At 60.3% G+C, this 15,627-nt stretch overlaps 1 protein-coding gene across 2 annotated transcripts in view; it reads left to right on the top strand.

The window, feature by feature from the left end:
* KCNIP3 (potassium voltage-gated channel interacting protein 3) overlaps window positions 1-15,627 on the top strand; it is a 96,736-nt gene that overhangs the window by 8,844 nt on the left and 72,265 nt on the right. For both annotated transcript variants that reach the window (XM_025353821.1, XM_025353823.1), the window contains exon 2: window positions 4,163-4,328. In XM_025353821.1, coding sequence (XP_025209606.1) covers window positions 4,163-4,328 — 166 coding nt within the window. The remainder of the gene's footprint in view (window positions 1-4,162; window positions 4,329-15,627) is intronic.

Raw genomic sequence — 15,627 nt, 5'->3', positions numbered from 1 at the left:
GATGACGGTAACATCTCCTCCGCCGCCTTTGCCATCCGCACGTCCTCTCTGGTGAAACGTCTGTGCATGTCTTTCGCACTTTCTAACCTGACGTCTGCTCTTTGACTGCTGAGTTTTGGGAGTGAGGATCTCTTGGGTGCCAGGCTGTGTCACGAGGAAAAGCAGGTCACGTGAGCATCAGGTGTCACTCTCGCAGAGCTGACGCGCTAAAGGGGAGAGACAGAAAATGCACCAGAAAACACAATAGTAGGATCGGTTCACAGTTCACCAGGGCTGGGTGCTGTGAAGAAGGGCTGAGATGGAGGCACATGCGGGAGGGTGGCCTAGGTAGTCAGGCAGGGGCTCTCCCTGAGTGAGGCCTTGAACGCCCAGGGCAGAAGCGTCCAATGCTGGGAGCAGCAGGTGCCAAGGCGGTGGTGCGGGAGCAGACTTGTAGGGGCACGGTGGGGCTGTCAGGGCCTGGCAGGGAGGCTCTGGGGCTGCCAGCAGGGTTGAGGCATCTAATTCATGTTCCATCTCATCACTGCCCCAGCTTCGCTCCCAGCACCAAGGCACTGTGGGGTGAGGGGCCATGGGGCCGCCTCTGAGGACACCCTCCTTCCGTGCTGTGAGCCTCCCAAGCCAGCCAGAGGGTGCCTGTGCTGCTATTTAACATTCCCTGACAGCTCAGTCAGACCCTCTTCCAGGCAGACAAGTGTCAAATATTCATGAGGATGACCCGGTCACTCTCCCTCCTCCAGCCTCCCCGACAGCCTGATGGGCCCCAGCGCTTCCCAAGCTCCACTGCTGGGGTCTCCCTGCCCTCCCTGCCCCCTTCTCCTCAGAACCCACCACCAGCCTCACACGGGGGTGGCCGTCCCGGGCCCGCCTCACACGGGGGATGGCCATCATGGGCCCGCCTCACACAGGGGGTGGCCGTCCCAGGCCCGCCTCACACAGGGAGGTGGCCATCACGGGCCTGCCTTATGGGGTTCCCAGGTGGGATTCTGGCCCCTCAGCCAGATGGAGGAGCCTGGCCTGGAACCCCCGCCCACTACTCCACCCAGACTCTCTCCACGGGGGCCCCCTCGCCCAGGAGGGCGTCACAGCACTCCCCAACGGTACTCTTGGAAGGCTGCTGATGTGCTGAAGGGGCTTCAGAACACATCCAGCTCCAGAGAGCGCCCCAGGGACCCAGGCCGAGAAACAGTGTCAGCAGCAAAGCCCGTGGTCAAGCCCCTGTGAACACTGGAATCAGAAGACGATACGTATAGCGTGGGCCCGGCACGTCCCAAACTCAGGGAATTCGTTTCCTCATGTGCAAAATGGGGATCGTGTTACCAACCATAGGGGGTTGTAGTGACAAGATTCCTTTCAGCTCAGCGTCGACATCCGCTTGGGAGGTGCTCGGCCTGCCCTTTGGGCTCAGCCAGACTTCCTGGGAGGACAGAGCCCTGTGAGCTAGAACCCAGGACATCCATGGGATCTCCCGCAGGGCCTGGGCCTGGGGCTTCAAGACAGAATCCCTGTGACTAACCCTGGGCCCCGAGAAGCAGCCTTGCCCACCAAGCCAGTGCTGTTCTGAGATGGGCTGCAGATGGGGCTGGGGGTCTCAGCAAAGAGCTCCTGCCAGGGGCTCCCCAGCTGCCTCAGTTTCTTCTGATGTCCTCTGCTCACCCGCCGTGCAGAGCCTGCGGCAAAGAATTTGTGATGTAATAAAGCGCCTGCTGCCACTCTCTCCCCTACTCCCCTCCTTAACCAAAATAAAGACTCCTGAGTAAGATCCTGAATAATGGAGAACCTGCGTCTCTGACCCAGCCTGACAGGACGTGTGTGTGTATATGTCTGTGTGTGCACGTGTGCATATGAGCATGTGTACGTGTGTGTGATATGCATGTGTGCTTGTGTGTGTGTGTGTGCATACGAGCATGTGTATGTGTGTGCATATGTATGTGTGCATGTGTGTGCACACACGTGCATGTGAGCATGTGTACACCTGTGCGTGCATAGCATGTGCATGTAGGGAGCTTCCCTCAGCACCCCAGGCACCCGTCCACTCCCAGCTCTCCCCCTCTTTCTGCTCCATCAGCATGGCCAGTGCCTCTTCTTGCTGCAGCTCTGGGCACCACTGAGCCCCCTCATTGCTTGGTGAGCCTTGGAGAAGGGGAGGGACGTGCAGGGGTTGTTGCCAAGGGTGTGTCGGAGGAAGGGTGGATGACGACTGTGAGCTGGAGGACTGGTAGTTGGGACCTAGCTGAGGAAGGCCCAAAAGCCAGGATAAGGGAACTGGACATCTCCCGGCCTAGGGCACCACTTCACTAAACTGAATAGTGGGCCGGCTGCCCATCCCAAAAGTGGATGGGCCTCAGGGACCATGAGCCAGTGAAGTACCCGGAGAATCCTCCCTCAACTGGAGCCTGCAGTGTGCGGAGACCCGTGGGGGTCCCAGGCCCGTGCCTCAGGAGAGGGGCCAGGCTTTGCAGCAGCAGCAGAGCCCCTGGGCTCTGTGTGGACGGGCACGGCCAGGGCCGGTGTCCAGCGCTGCTCTCTGATCTCGCCTGCTTTCCGGGACTGGCTCTCTGTGCTTCCCTGCAGGCTGTGACTGGCCCGGGCTCCCGGCTGCCAATTCTCCCAGTTCATACCAGCCGGAGTCAGTCTCTGGCCCTTGCACCTGAGAGTCCAGCTAGCACAGGGCTGTCTTGCGGGGCTGCGTCTCTCTAAGCTGCTTGACAACCCCGCCCATCTGTTATTTACTTTGAACAACCAAATACTTTTCAGGACCGTGCAAAAGTAGCACACACGAGACCCTGTGATCTGGGAAGGGCACGGCCAACCCACCGCCGAGTGACCCTCTTCACTGGCCAATGAGTCCAACCGCTCAGAGCTCATGTGCATGTGGGGTGGCGCCAGTGCCACAGCTGGAGCTCAGGCAGTGCGTCACGGACAGAATGGGCATGAGGGCCGTTGGTGGGCTGTGGTCCAATTGGCCAGGCCACATCTGTCCCCCTGCCACCCCGAGCAGGAGGGGACAGCCAAAGGCAGCAAACTAGACCCAGCAGGTGCACAGAGGTGTGGCCAGTGGCAGCCAGCCTGCCATGCACCTCCTTCCTCCGGTCCTCACGGGCCAGCCGCCGGCATGGGAGCTGAGCATGGTGGGCAGTTCGGATGTCAGGATTGGGGGGCCTGAAATACGTGGTAGGAGAGCAAATCTTGCTGCCCTGGGGCCTCCACCATGACCCCAGGCCGTTCTTTTCCTATCCACACTGACTCAGGCTCATGGCCCACTGCCTTTTTTTTTTTTTTTTTTTGAGACAGAGTCTGGCTCTGTTGGCCAGGCAGGAATGCAGTGGCACAAGCTCAGCTCACTGCAACTTCCATCTCCTGGGTTCAAACAATTCTCTGCCTCAGCCTCCTGACTAGCTGGGATTACAGGTGCACGCCACCACGTCTGGCTAATTCTTGTATTTTTAGTAGAGACAGGGTTTCATCATGCTGGCTAGGCTGGTCTCGAACTCCTGACCTCAGCTGATCCACCCACCTCGGCCTCCTAAAGTGCTGGGATTACAGGCGTGAACCACCGCGCCGGCTGGTCCACAGCCTCTTAATGACCACCCACGGCTCGCTCCTCCCAACACTCTCCCGTCCATAGCTGGAGCCATTTCTTCAGATCCCTGCCAGCCTCAGTGGTGGGTTCCATCAGCGCAGCCCTCCTGGGGTCACCACCCAGCCTTTCATTCACTCTCAGCTTGCCTCAACACAAAAACTCAGGCAGAGCAGTGGCCCTGCTTGGGGAGTGAGGGAGCTGGACCTGGCTGTGTGACCCTGTACAGATCCACTTGCCTCTCTGGTCTTCAGGCAGGTGAGGGATTGGGACCATGATTTCTAAAGGCCACCCAGCTCTGGCAACCTGGCCTGTGCCAAGGGGGAACCCAATGAGCAAGTCTGGGATGGCTGCTGACAACCCCTCCCTGCACCCCTGTCCTCCCCGCTTCCAGGGGTCCCGTCTTACACCACAGCCAGGTTGTAGAGTGAGAGGAACCTGCCCGCACTAGGTGTGCAGCCCTGAAAGGAGAACCCTTGGTGGTGTTCAGGCCTCACCTAGGATATCAGGGCAGCTGGGGACCCTCCAGGGGTCCTCCTTCTGAGCTGGGGCTCAGGGCTGCTCTGCCTGTTCCTACTGCAGGAGGTGACAAAGGCATCGGACGGCAGCCTCCTGGGGGACCTCGGGCACACGCCACTTAGCAAGAAGGAGGGTGTCAAGTGGCAGAGGCCAAGGCTCAGCCGCCAGGCTTTGATGCGATGCTGCCTGGTCAAGTGGATCCTGTCCAGCACAGCCCCACAGGGTTCAGGTAGGGCCAGGATGGGCTGTGGTCAAGGGTGGGGGTGGGGAGATCTGTTCTGAGCACTGTCCTTTCTGAGGGCTCAGAGGCCAGCCTGGGACCCCAGCCTGGGCCACATCGCCCCTGTCTCTATCGAAGGTGTGTTTTCATTCACTCACACCCTTCCCCATTCACTGAGTGCCTGCTTCACACAGGCCACTGAGCTCCTGGTGGGACCCACAGAGCATGGGTGCAGAGAGCTGGGACCACACTGGGGTTTTCCAGTTGGCTAGGAAGACAGAGCCAGGCTGCAGAGTCCGACACACCAGGCTCCACCCTGCCCACTGCTCCCGCCCTGAGTAAGCCGGGGCACCTCCTTCATCCTTTCTAAGCCCTCCGTGAGAAGGCGGGCTGGAACCTGTCTACAGGGCACATTTGAAGAAGGGAAATAATGTGTGCAGTGCCTGGTGATCAGGAGGCCCCGCCCTCAGCCCCTCCTTGGTCCTGTCCAGTGCACTCCAAGGATTGGTGCTGGCTCTTCGTCTTGGCCTGCGTTCTGGTGTGTTAACGAGAGAACTGGCAGGAACCACTGCCCTGGGCTCACTGTGGGTGATATTTGGTGCTTGCCGGGTGTGACAGGGCCACGATCTCACACACACACGCAGACACCTCCCACTCACACCTGTGCACACACGCTGGTGCCTCTACCACACATGAGCTTGCACACTCACCATGCACACATAGGCATACCATACACACTTGCATACTCACATACACACACACCACATGCAGGCACACACGCACCACGCACACTCATGCAGGCACACACGCACCACGTACACTCATGCAGACACACACACGCACCACGCACACCACATGCAGGCACACACGCACCACGCACACTCATGCAGGCACACACACACCACGCACACTCATGCAGGCACACACACGCACCACGCACACCACATGCAGGCACACACGTGCCACACACACTCATGCAGGCACACACACGCACACTCATGCAGGCACACACACGCACCACGCACACTCATGCAGATGCACACACACCACGCACACTCACGGGATCACACAGGTGAGCATGGTGCGTATGAGAGTCTGCCTCTGACTTTAAGGAAAAGGTGCAGACTTGCCTTTGACAGCTGCATCTGGTTGTCTTGGACCCTCTCTAGCTGTGTGATTTCCAGGAAACCTTGGTCCCCTGACCAGGGGATGGGCACAATAGGGGTCTCAGCCTCCCAGGCTTGATGGGGGTCATGCATAGAGGTGATCACCTGAGGGGTCTGGGCAAACAGCAGGCACCGTGGCTGACAGCCACAGCCAGGGGTCCACGCCTGTGCACAAAGGGACTGGCCGCGACGCACCAGATCCCCGTCCTTTACCCACAAACACCACTCCATGGTGCTCCCAGCACAATTCCAGCCCCCTCCCTCTTGCCACCACCATGTCTGCTTCCCCACAGAGCCCATACCCATCTATGATGCTGTCACCTTGGCTGACACTTGTTCCCAACCCCTTTCCATGGAAGCGCTGGCACCTGTGAAGGCATGGGTGAGGTCCACGTGCACCCCAACTTCTCGGTGATGGGGCTGGTAGGTTTTGCAGGTGGCAGAAACTTGATGAGTTGACTAGAAGCACATGCACATAGCTCGACCGGGAAGGACCACCTTCAGGGCACTGTCTGTTCCGCATCAGAATGAAAATGCGTCTGTTCTCCCTTAGGGTGGGGACGAGAGCACGGTGGCCATTGCATGTGCTGGAGGCTCAGGTCCACTCTGACGGGCACAGCTTCATGTCGTGCGAGACTCAGATTTCCTCCACTTCAGTCTTCCGGGGTTTTCTTGGTGGCAACGAGTATTTAAGGGGTGCTGCAGTGGAACCCTCCCTCCATCCCTCAGGTCCTGCAGATGCTCTGCCTCATCCTCCCGTCTCTGTCTCTGGCAGGCAGAGGTGGCTCGGGACGGTCTGGGGCTGGTGTGCACCCTTTGCCAAAGCTTTCTGCACACCCATGACAGCAGCAGCTGTTCTGAGTGGGGTGGACGGGGAGGAAGGCGAGACAGGGGCTGGCTTGGCGTGTTCAAGTCAGGGCTGGGGGGGACCATCCCTGCATGCCCCACCTTACCTCAGGGCAGCTTCCTAGAGGGCAGGGCCTTTCCACACCCAGCTGTCAGGACACGTTTGCTGAACAACTTGTCAAAGACACGCAGGTGACAGGGCCAGGGCACCAGCGATGGGTTCGCTCCCGTGCGTGGACGCGTTTACCGGACCTTGTGCAGGGACTGGGAGCAGATGTGAGTGACAGGTCCAAGAGCCTGTTTGATTGTGCAAGGGAGCAGTGTGAAGCTCATCTCCCTGATGTGCCAAAGCGTCCATGGCAGCTCGGGGAGGTCACATGACCCAGCAGGTGGCACAAGAAGCGGGGGTTGGGGCAGCGGGGGGCTCGGGCCCCGAGCTCCACGGTGCCCACCTGACGAGCGTCTTTGGTGGGAGCTGAGGGAGGAGGGAGCCCAGGGACCTCACAGATGGAGGAGCCAGGACTCCGATGTGACCTTTGTCTCCCTTGGCCATAGCTCCCGCGTCTCCTATCTTCAGTCCCAACATGTCCCGCGTGTGTCCCGCAAGGAGGGCGGGCTGGTGTGGTCACACTGAGGGCTTTGTGCGCGTGTGAAGTGCTGCGCCGTGTGCAGACGAGGCATCCTCGCTCTTTGGGAGCCTGCACAGGCTCTGGGTGCAAAGAACAATGGGGACCATTCAGTGTAGCCCCGCGGCATGCTCTGTGAAGCCCAGCACGGTGTCCTGAGCCTTGGGGTCCTGTGGGAGGCGGGCGGCCCAGACACTGTGCCCTTGTACTGGGGCTTTTCCATTCGGCGGAAGTGGGGCCAGAGACACAAGTCGGGAACAGCTGGGAGTGAAAGCCAAGATCCAGCTTGGGCGAGGTAGAACGTTGGCAAAGAGCGGGCATGAACCAGGGGCCTGGAGACACTGGGCGAGGGCTGGAGCATCGTGGCTGGGCCCTGAGTGGCCCCTCCTGGGTGTGAAGACCCCAGGATGGAGTCAGGAGGTGGCCAACAGCGGGGCCTCTAAGAGGGGAGCCCAGGAGACTCAGAGCACAGGCAGCCTGGCCCCACTCTACCCAGGAGATGCCCCCCATCCTCAGCCTACAAGCTCCTTGGACCCTCCTCCATTACCCGAAAGCTGGGACTCTGGCCTGCCCTACGTGTCTCCCCCGCATCTGAAGTCCCTCCCTGCAGGACGCCTCTCCAGAGGCATGGCCAATGCCACACTGGACAGACCTGTTTCTCAAGCCTGGTGCCCACAAGGGCTGTGGGACTTGGGTTTCTTCAACTGGAATAATAATGTCACCCACAAATAACCTGGGGTCCCGGCTGCAGACAACTGAAACCAGACAGGTGGGTTTAAGTGGAGGCATCTGCTCCAGGCCTCAGGAAGTTCACAGAAACTCCGGAGGACCAGAGAACGAGGTCTGAATGGGATGAAGCCAGAGCCCCACCTACCGCCTTGGGAGATGCCTGGCATCCTGGACCGCTCTGGCAGGAACGCTCTAGCAGCTGCTGCACCCTTCTGTGTGACATGGTGCAGCCATTTCTCATACACACACACACACAAACACACACACAAGCACACACATGCACATACACAACCACACACGCATGCACACACATGCACACACACACACGCACACACAAAGCACACATGCGCACACACACACGCACACACACATGCACACACACAAGCACACACACGGCACACATGCACACACATACAAGCACACACAAAGCACACATGCACGCACACATACACACACAAAGCACACACATGCACGCACGTGCACACACAAGCACACAAAGCACACACATGCACACATGCACACACACGCACACACAAAGCACACACATGCACACTCACACACAAGCACACATATGCACACACAAAGCACACACACGTGCACACACACGCACACATGACCACACACACGAGCAGACACACACGCACAAACACATGCACACACACACTCACACACATGCACATGTACACACACGCATGCACGTGCCCCTCCCCCAGAGAGAAGACCCACATCCTCCTCAGCTTCCCGTGCGTCCCAGGGAGACGCTCATTCTCCCATGGGTTCAAGGGCATCCCCACGTAAAATCACCACCACCACCAGTGCTCCTGGGAAAAAGGGGTAGCAGAAAGGTATGGGAACAAAAGGTGAATTAACTCGTCTCTAATACGTAAAGATCTATAAACATAATTTTCGTGTATTTGAAGATACAAGATACAATTGACGTCATGAGGCATCGAGATACATGACATCAAAGTGAGATGTCAGATCGGTGCAAATTGTCAAGGGTTTCTGAAAACTAACCCCTTTCCATGGGTTGTAGTGTGACATCTGTGGCCATCTTTAATCCACCACAAGGGCCTTGGCTGAGTCCTGGGTGGAGTGATCCAAACCCCCATTCCTGAGGGATCTGAGTCATTGGTGGTCCTACCTCAGTGGGGTTACTAGAAGCCCCCACTGACTTTCATCACTGTAACTGGCAGAGTTGCTGGCTCCCTGGAGAATTGACTGGATTTGAGGTAGAGTCTCCCTGCTCCCCTTGATAACAGGGTCATTCGCTGACCGATGGCCCTTGATGCCAGTTGGTCTGAGTGGTGTGAAGGACCCAGCATGGCCAAGCGGCCGTCCCCGCTTGCAGTTCAGCAGAGCCCATGCCTCCTCCTGCAGGGGACACATTCTCCCACGGGAATCTGAAGCCTGTAATCTAGAGCCTGGAGTATGGAAGACGAGCAGCAGAGGTGCGGTGAGCGGGCCTGGATGAGGGAGGGGCCTTTGCGCGTTTCCCTGGTCTCTGAGCTTGCTCTTCTGATGCGGGGAGAGGCAGCACATCCAGCAGGGTCACCGGCGCCGGACAGGGCAGCCCTGGAACCCGCAATTGGTGCCAGAGCCAGCCTTCAGTGGGTCTCGTCACTGTTCCGTGAGGCCGGCTGCTTCTGGGGTGGGTACAGGACGGGGACAGGAGCCTGTGAACCCTGGCCTTTGACCACACTGCTCTGCTCCACGGTGAAACGAGTCTGTTGCTCAGGATCTATGGCGCGGGGGCACCGTAACGGGGGAGGTGCTGGCAGCACCAGGGCAGGCCAGAGGGAAAGTCACACCCAGAGTGACCGTCACTCCCCCGAGGATAATGGGAGCCCCGGAGTGATGGCAGGGATGGGGTCGCAGAGCGGCTGACCTGCCACCTGGTGGCCACCTGGGCACTGAATGGCAGCTGCAGCCTAATCAGCCCAGGAAGAAGTTCTTTCATTGAACCCGTGGTTCTCAAGCAAACGCCAGAGGGGCCGGGAACAGAGGCTGTGAGGTGCACAGAGGGGACCACTGGCCCACCTGATCGTCCAATCGTCCAGCGTCTCCTCGGTCCTAGCGCCCCTGAGGGCACCTGTGAAGCACTTGCTGTCCCACTCTGGGTGGTTCCTCCCCAGGCCTCCCAGCCCTTACTCCCCTGACCCTGCCCCTTCACCTCCCTGACCCCTGAACTAATGGTTAACAGCCATCCATGATCAATGTAAACCTGTGCCTCGGGCCCTCTCTTCTTCAGACAATGTGGGCAACACACGTACCAGGAAGATGTCCCTTCTCCACGTCCTTCCCCTAGGTGGGCCTCAGTGTCACCTGGAGTTGGTGCCAACATTTCTTGCAGCTCTGTCTATAAGTCATCTCTGAATGTTTTTCCTCCTCAGACGGCCTTGGAGACTGTGGCGGGCGGGCGGGCTGTGGGGAAATCGACAATGCAGCAGGCACGGTGGGAGTCGCAGCCCCCGCAGGTACAGCCTCCCTGCGCCCTCCAGACCCGCCCTGCCTCGGGCTCCATCCACAGCACCTGGGCATGACGACAGAGCACTGTGTGCACATGCAGATACCAGTGGGGCTGGGCGAGAGGTTGATACTTGGCTCCTGGTGGGTGGTTCGGGGCTCATGGCCACCTGGTGGGTCTGTCTCTGTCTGTCCCACCATCAGGCGGTCCACCCCCACAGAAGCCCAGCAGTGGGCAGTTAGTTGAATGCCAACAGGAGAGACCTTTGGCATTGCTCAAAACCCAACAGACCACAGATTTCCCCTCTGGGGGCCTGCCATGGCCCCGCAGAGCGTCCCAACTTGCCTTAGACTCATCGTGTGTCATTAAATGTGCTGGGTCATTAGGCCCAAGGGGCAGCGCTGCTTGTGCTTGGCCTGCACCTGCGGCACAGCCTCTGAGCGGCACATTTAACTGCAGTGCACAGGAGGCCCGCCAGGCACTGCACCTTCCTTTACGGGCAGGCGTGCGAGGTGCAGCAGCTCGTCTTTACCTCTGCAAGGGATCCCTTGGCTTGCCTGAACTTGCATGTAACGGAAACCCCAAGTAACAGTGGCTTGGTCAAGACAGGTGCATCAGCTCCTACATGGGAAATAAGGGGCAAGGCAGTGGCTGGTGCTAGTTTGGCAGCTGAGGGACGTCAGTGTTAGTCTTTGGTTCTTCTACCGTTTCCCTTGCTGTGGCAAAGTGGTTGCTTTGCAGCCCACACAGCCTCATTTCAGGCAACAGGAAGGAGAACCAGGTGGAAGGGGAGAGTGGTGGTCCCCATGGCAGGAAGGCAGCACTCACAGAAGTCTCTGGAAGATGGACGCTTCCATCCCACTGGCCGGAGCTAAGCTGCCCAGGCTGCGAGGAAGGCAGGGGAATGTGGAATTCTCAGCTGGGCGCGTTTCCATCTCTGACAGCATCTGAACCCTGTTGGTGAAACTCGGAAACAATGAATACAGAGCTGGCATTTTCAGCCACACGGAGCTTGCAGGGTTATTTTGATGACTGAAGGCACTCACTGGCACCCAGAAAGACCTTAGCGAGCTGCCTGGCTGTTATCGCTTTTATTTATCGCTAGGTGCTCAAAAACGTGGAGGGCAGGGGGCTGGTCAGCTCCAGTCACGAATTCGGCTCTCCCTTCTCCTCCTCAGCAGTGGAGCCCCTTCCCACTTCTCCTTCTGCACTTTAGAGAGGCACAGCAGGGCTGAGGGATGAGGCCGGTGGATGGAGGTCAGAGGTCAAGAGACAGCCTAAGGCTACGGCCCTACCTCTGCCCCCGTTCTGCTCAGGGCCCCTGGCCCCGAGCCTCCTAGGCAGGGACTGTGTGGGGGCAGGCTGCTCCCTTTCTGGCTGCAGAGAAGCCCTGGAGCCTGGGTGAGGCCCCTCTGCAGTGAGATCACAGCCTCAGCTGATAATCACACCAGCGTCACCTCCTCAGTTGGTGCTCGGCGCTCAGGACAATGCCCCATCCCCACACCTCCCAGCCCAAGAAGCCGCAGGGGCCCTTCTGCCTCCAGGAACAGTGAGCTCCGGGGGCCTGGAGGCTGAGGCCAGGCACCAGGTGAAGGGGCAGCCCTGGGGCAGGGGCAGGGGCAGGGGCTACTTGAGGAGGCCAACCCAAGGCAGGGGGGCTGAGTGCACTCTGGCTGCCCTGGGGCTCTGGGCTGAAGGGCAGGCAGTCCCTGGAAAGGCTGGGAGAGCCAGAGGCAGGGACAGAGAGTAGAGGAGAGAAGGACAGGCCTGGAGAGCCCAAGACACTGGGAACAAGCCGAGACCGGGAGGAGAGACACTGCGTTTGAGACAGAGACAGACAGACCAGGAGAGGGGAGTCCTGGAGAAAGAAAGGTGCTGAGTGTCAGGCTGAGGAGAGGCTGGCAGAGGAGGTTGCGGAGCAGCCTTGTGGGGGCACCGCCTGCACAGTGGCAGGCAGGGCAGAGCTGAGGGCAGGAGCCGGGCGGATCAAGCCAGGCCTAAGGATGGCAGGGTGCGGCCCTGGCCCAAGGCTCCAGGAGTACCAGCATGGCTGTGGGAAGCACCTGGCAGGCACCAGCAGCGTCGTCTTCCGCTTCATCTCTGGGAACCTGGCTCGAGGTGAGGGCTGCTTTGGTGGGGCTGGGACAGGGCTGCAGAAGGGGCAGCTTTGGGCCGAGGACTGGGCCTGCCTTGTCTGGAGGTGACGGGGGCAGGGGTGGGCAGTGGCCCTGGGAGCAGGACCACAAAGAACTGCAGCCTCTGCAGCCAACAGGACAGTGAATGCCAAGCCTGGGATCCCCAACTCGTGGGCTCAGAGAGGGAGAGCAGATGGGGAGGGGCCGGCTTCTCCGTGGGGTACACAGACTCAGGCCCAGCCTGGGCTGGGAGGGAGTGGGGCAGCTCTCAGGCCAGCCCTCCTCCTGTGCACACCGACTCCACTGCCCAGGCCGTCCTCACTGGAGACCGTCTCTTCTTCCATCAAAGGCAGAAGTGGTGTCTGTGATGAGGATTGACAAAAATGGGCAAGTGTGTATTGAGACCTCAAAATAGAAAGTTCTCAATTAATGACAGCCACCTCCCAAAACCTATGAAACCCAAGCAACCTGGAGGCCTTGGCAGGGATGTAGGGGGCTCCCCGAGTCTGCGCTTGTGGGCCCAGGCCCATGGGAAGCCCCGGAGGCGGGTGATCCACAGCCAGCCAGTCCCACTCCCAGCTTTGGCTCTACCTCCTCGGCCCGCGCCCGGGGCTGAGCAGGACCAAGACCAAGGCTCGGCCTTGGGGACCACAAAGCAGGCACAGGGGTGGTGTCCTGCATGGGGGGACCTGGCATTTGCTGGGAAGGACACGGGGGAAGGGTTGATATCAGGAGCTTCAGATCCTGGAAGGAGTGACCATCAGCTGCTTGGAGTGCTGAGCAAGTGCTGCGGGGACGTGGAGGAAAGCAGGCTAAAGAAGTCAAGTGATTTCCAAAGAGAGATAAAATCAAGTCCCTAAAACAAAGACGAGCTGGCGTAGACACGTGACGCGTACATCCCAGGACCTGGTGCTGCCAGAAGATGCTGCTCCACGCTGAGAGGTCACCTGCGGCCGCCGGCAGGGCTGGGCTGCCTCAGCCGCTCCAGGAGCGAGGGGCTCGTCCGCCCCCGTTGTCCCTGCCTTGTCCTGAGTGCCTCGCACAGAGCCTGGCACACGAAATACCTGTCGAATTCATGCATGACATTTTGAGAAGCACGCAAACGTAAGACGGAGCACACACTCACGCATCCCCAAACCGGTAGATAACAGAGGCGTGGAGAGCGGTAGATAGCACAGAGTCTGCAGGAGGAAGGCAGACCCTGCCGTGCGGAGGCTGTGTGGAACGGGGGGCTCAGTCTAACCCCAGGTGGCAAGTTGGGTACGGACTTGGAGAGCCCAGGGTTCCTGGGCCTTTCAGTTTTTCAAGACAGGGGAATACTGTGGCTGCGTGTGCTGTCCCTTCTCAGCGCCTCAGGCTCCTGAGCCTTCCCTTCCTCAGGAAGTTTTTTTGGGGAAGGAGGAACTTTGAAGATAGTGGACCCTGGGCTGCTTCTGTGTGAGGTGAGACACGGGCGGGCCAGGCCCGGGGGAGAGGAATGTGCCCGGGGTCACTGAGCCACTGGGCACGAGCCTCCGAGCTGGGCGCTCCTCCTCGCTCCTCCTGGCTAGTGACCCCGAGCATTCCTCCTGCCCGCCCTTGGCCTGGCTCCTCATCTTCGCTGGGGGGCTACGGTGACAGTGCGTCCTCCGCTGGGTGGCCCAGAAGGCCGGTTTATGGCCATGGTGTTGCCATAAGCAAGAGTCTGTATTGCCAAGAGCTCCGGGTGCCGGTGTCATGCCTTTGTCCTGCCTCACAGGCGCCCGGGCTCCTGGTGCTCCCTCTGGCTCCCTCCGCGACGCCATCTGTCTCAGTCCATGTTCCTTGTCTTCCTTGGGGAGAGTGAGACATAAGCCTCGTACCGGATTAGGAGGCCAGGAGGGCTGTTACCAAGGTGGTCACTGAGCCCCAGCTCAGAACAAGGGAGGGAGGGCAAGAGCAGCGGGTGAGCCTCTGCCCGGGGCCCCAGGTGCTTCTCCTGGCACCGAGGGCTGGGGCTTGCTGGTCGTCCTCTGAGCTCCTCCCAGCTCTGGCGATGCCGGTTCTGGGATCCTCAGGAAGCTGGGGAGGTGCTCTCTGGGAGCCGGGGTGAGGAGGCTGAGAGCTGGCTGGGTGTGGACCCGGAGGTGCAGTGGAGAATGGGGTGGGTGCCGCTGAAAACGCCACTGCCTGCTGCCAAGGTGTGGAACCACGTGGAGGGAGCCTGAGGCGCTGCAGCCTCTGACCCTCGGTCCACTCGCTGGGGCCGCCGCTCTTCCCTGCCATTTGCATTCAATTTTCTGCAGATCCTGTGGTCGCTTTTCAGGTGTCAGCAAGTACTCAGGGAATCCCTTCCAACCCGGCACCCTCCTTTGCTTCGGGACTCCCTCCTGCCACTCACCGCAGCCTGGCGGGTTGGGGAGGAGGAGGCAGGGTGTGGTGAGCTGTGGGTGGGTCTCCGAGTCTCTATGCCCTTCCCAGGCCTGCCCAAGGTCGCCACCGCTCAGCGGCCCCTGCCACCCCTTGGCCTGTCTCCCAGGTGCTGAGGCTGCTCCTCTTCAGTGGTCCTTCTTGTGGGGAGGATGGGACTTTGAAGACGGATTTCCCGGGAGCATCTCCTCCAGCTCCATGATGGCCTCTGGGTGGGTGCCCAGTTCACTGTCCTCACCTTGGCAGCCGCCGGCCAGTGTAGCCAGTCACCACCCGACCTCCTCCAGGGGCAGATCAGACCCAACTGGCCCCGCATCCCCCAGACTCCAGGGGCACATTCAGATCACCACGGGCTTCTCAGAAGTCCCTGAATTGGAGGGAGGAGGGGACTGAAGCCCCCAGGGTGGGAGAAGAAGGAAAAACCTGCAGCACCCCACCCAGCCTTCCCTAGGCCCTGTCCTCCCCGCACCCCAGCCTCTCCTCCCTGCCCACCCAGCCTTCCCTAGGCCCTGTCCTCCCCACACCCCAGCCTCTCCTCCCCGCACCCCCAGCCTTCCCTAAGCCCCGTCCTCCCCGCCCCCCAGCCTCTCCTCCCCACGCCCCCAGCCTTCCCTAGGCCCTGACCTCCCCACCCCCCAGCCTCTCCTTCCCCCACCCCCCAGCCTCTCCTCCCCGGCCCCCCCACCTTCCCGAAGCCCTGTCCTCCCCGCCCCCAGCCTCTCCTCCCCGCCCCCCAGCCTCTCCTCCCCGCCCCCCAGCCTCTCCTCCCCACCCCCCAGCCTCTCCTCCCCGCACCCCCAGCCTTCCCTAAGCCCTGTCCTCCCCGCCCCCAGCCTCTCTTCCCCACCCCCCAGCCTCTCCTCCCCACGCCCCCAGCCTTCCCTAGGCCCTGACCTCCCCCCCCCCCAGCCTCTCCTTCCCCCACCCCCCAGCCTCTCCTCCCCGGCCCCC

This window comes from Theropithecus gelada, chromosome 13 (assembly GCF_003255815.1).
Source record: "Theropithecus gelada isolate Dixy chromosome 13, Tgel_1.0, whole genome shotgun sequence".
NCBI lineage: Eukaryota > Metazoa > Chordata > Mammalia > Primates > Cercopithecidae > Theropithecus > Theropithecus gelada.
This window is presented reverse-complemented; position numbering and strand designations above follow the sequence as displayed.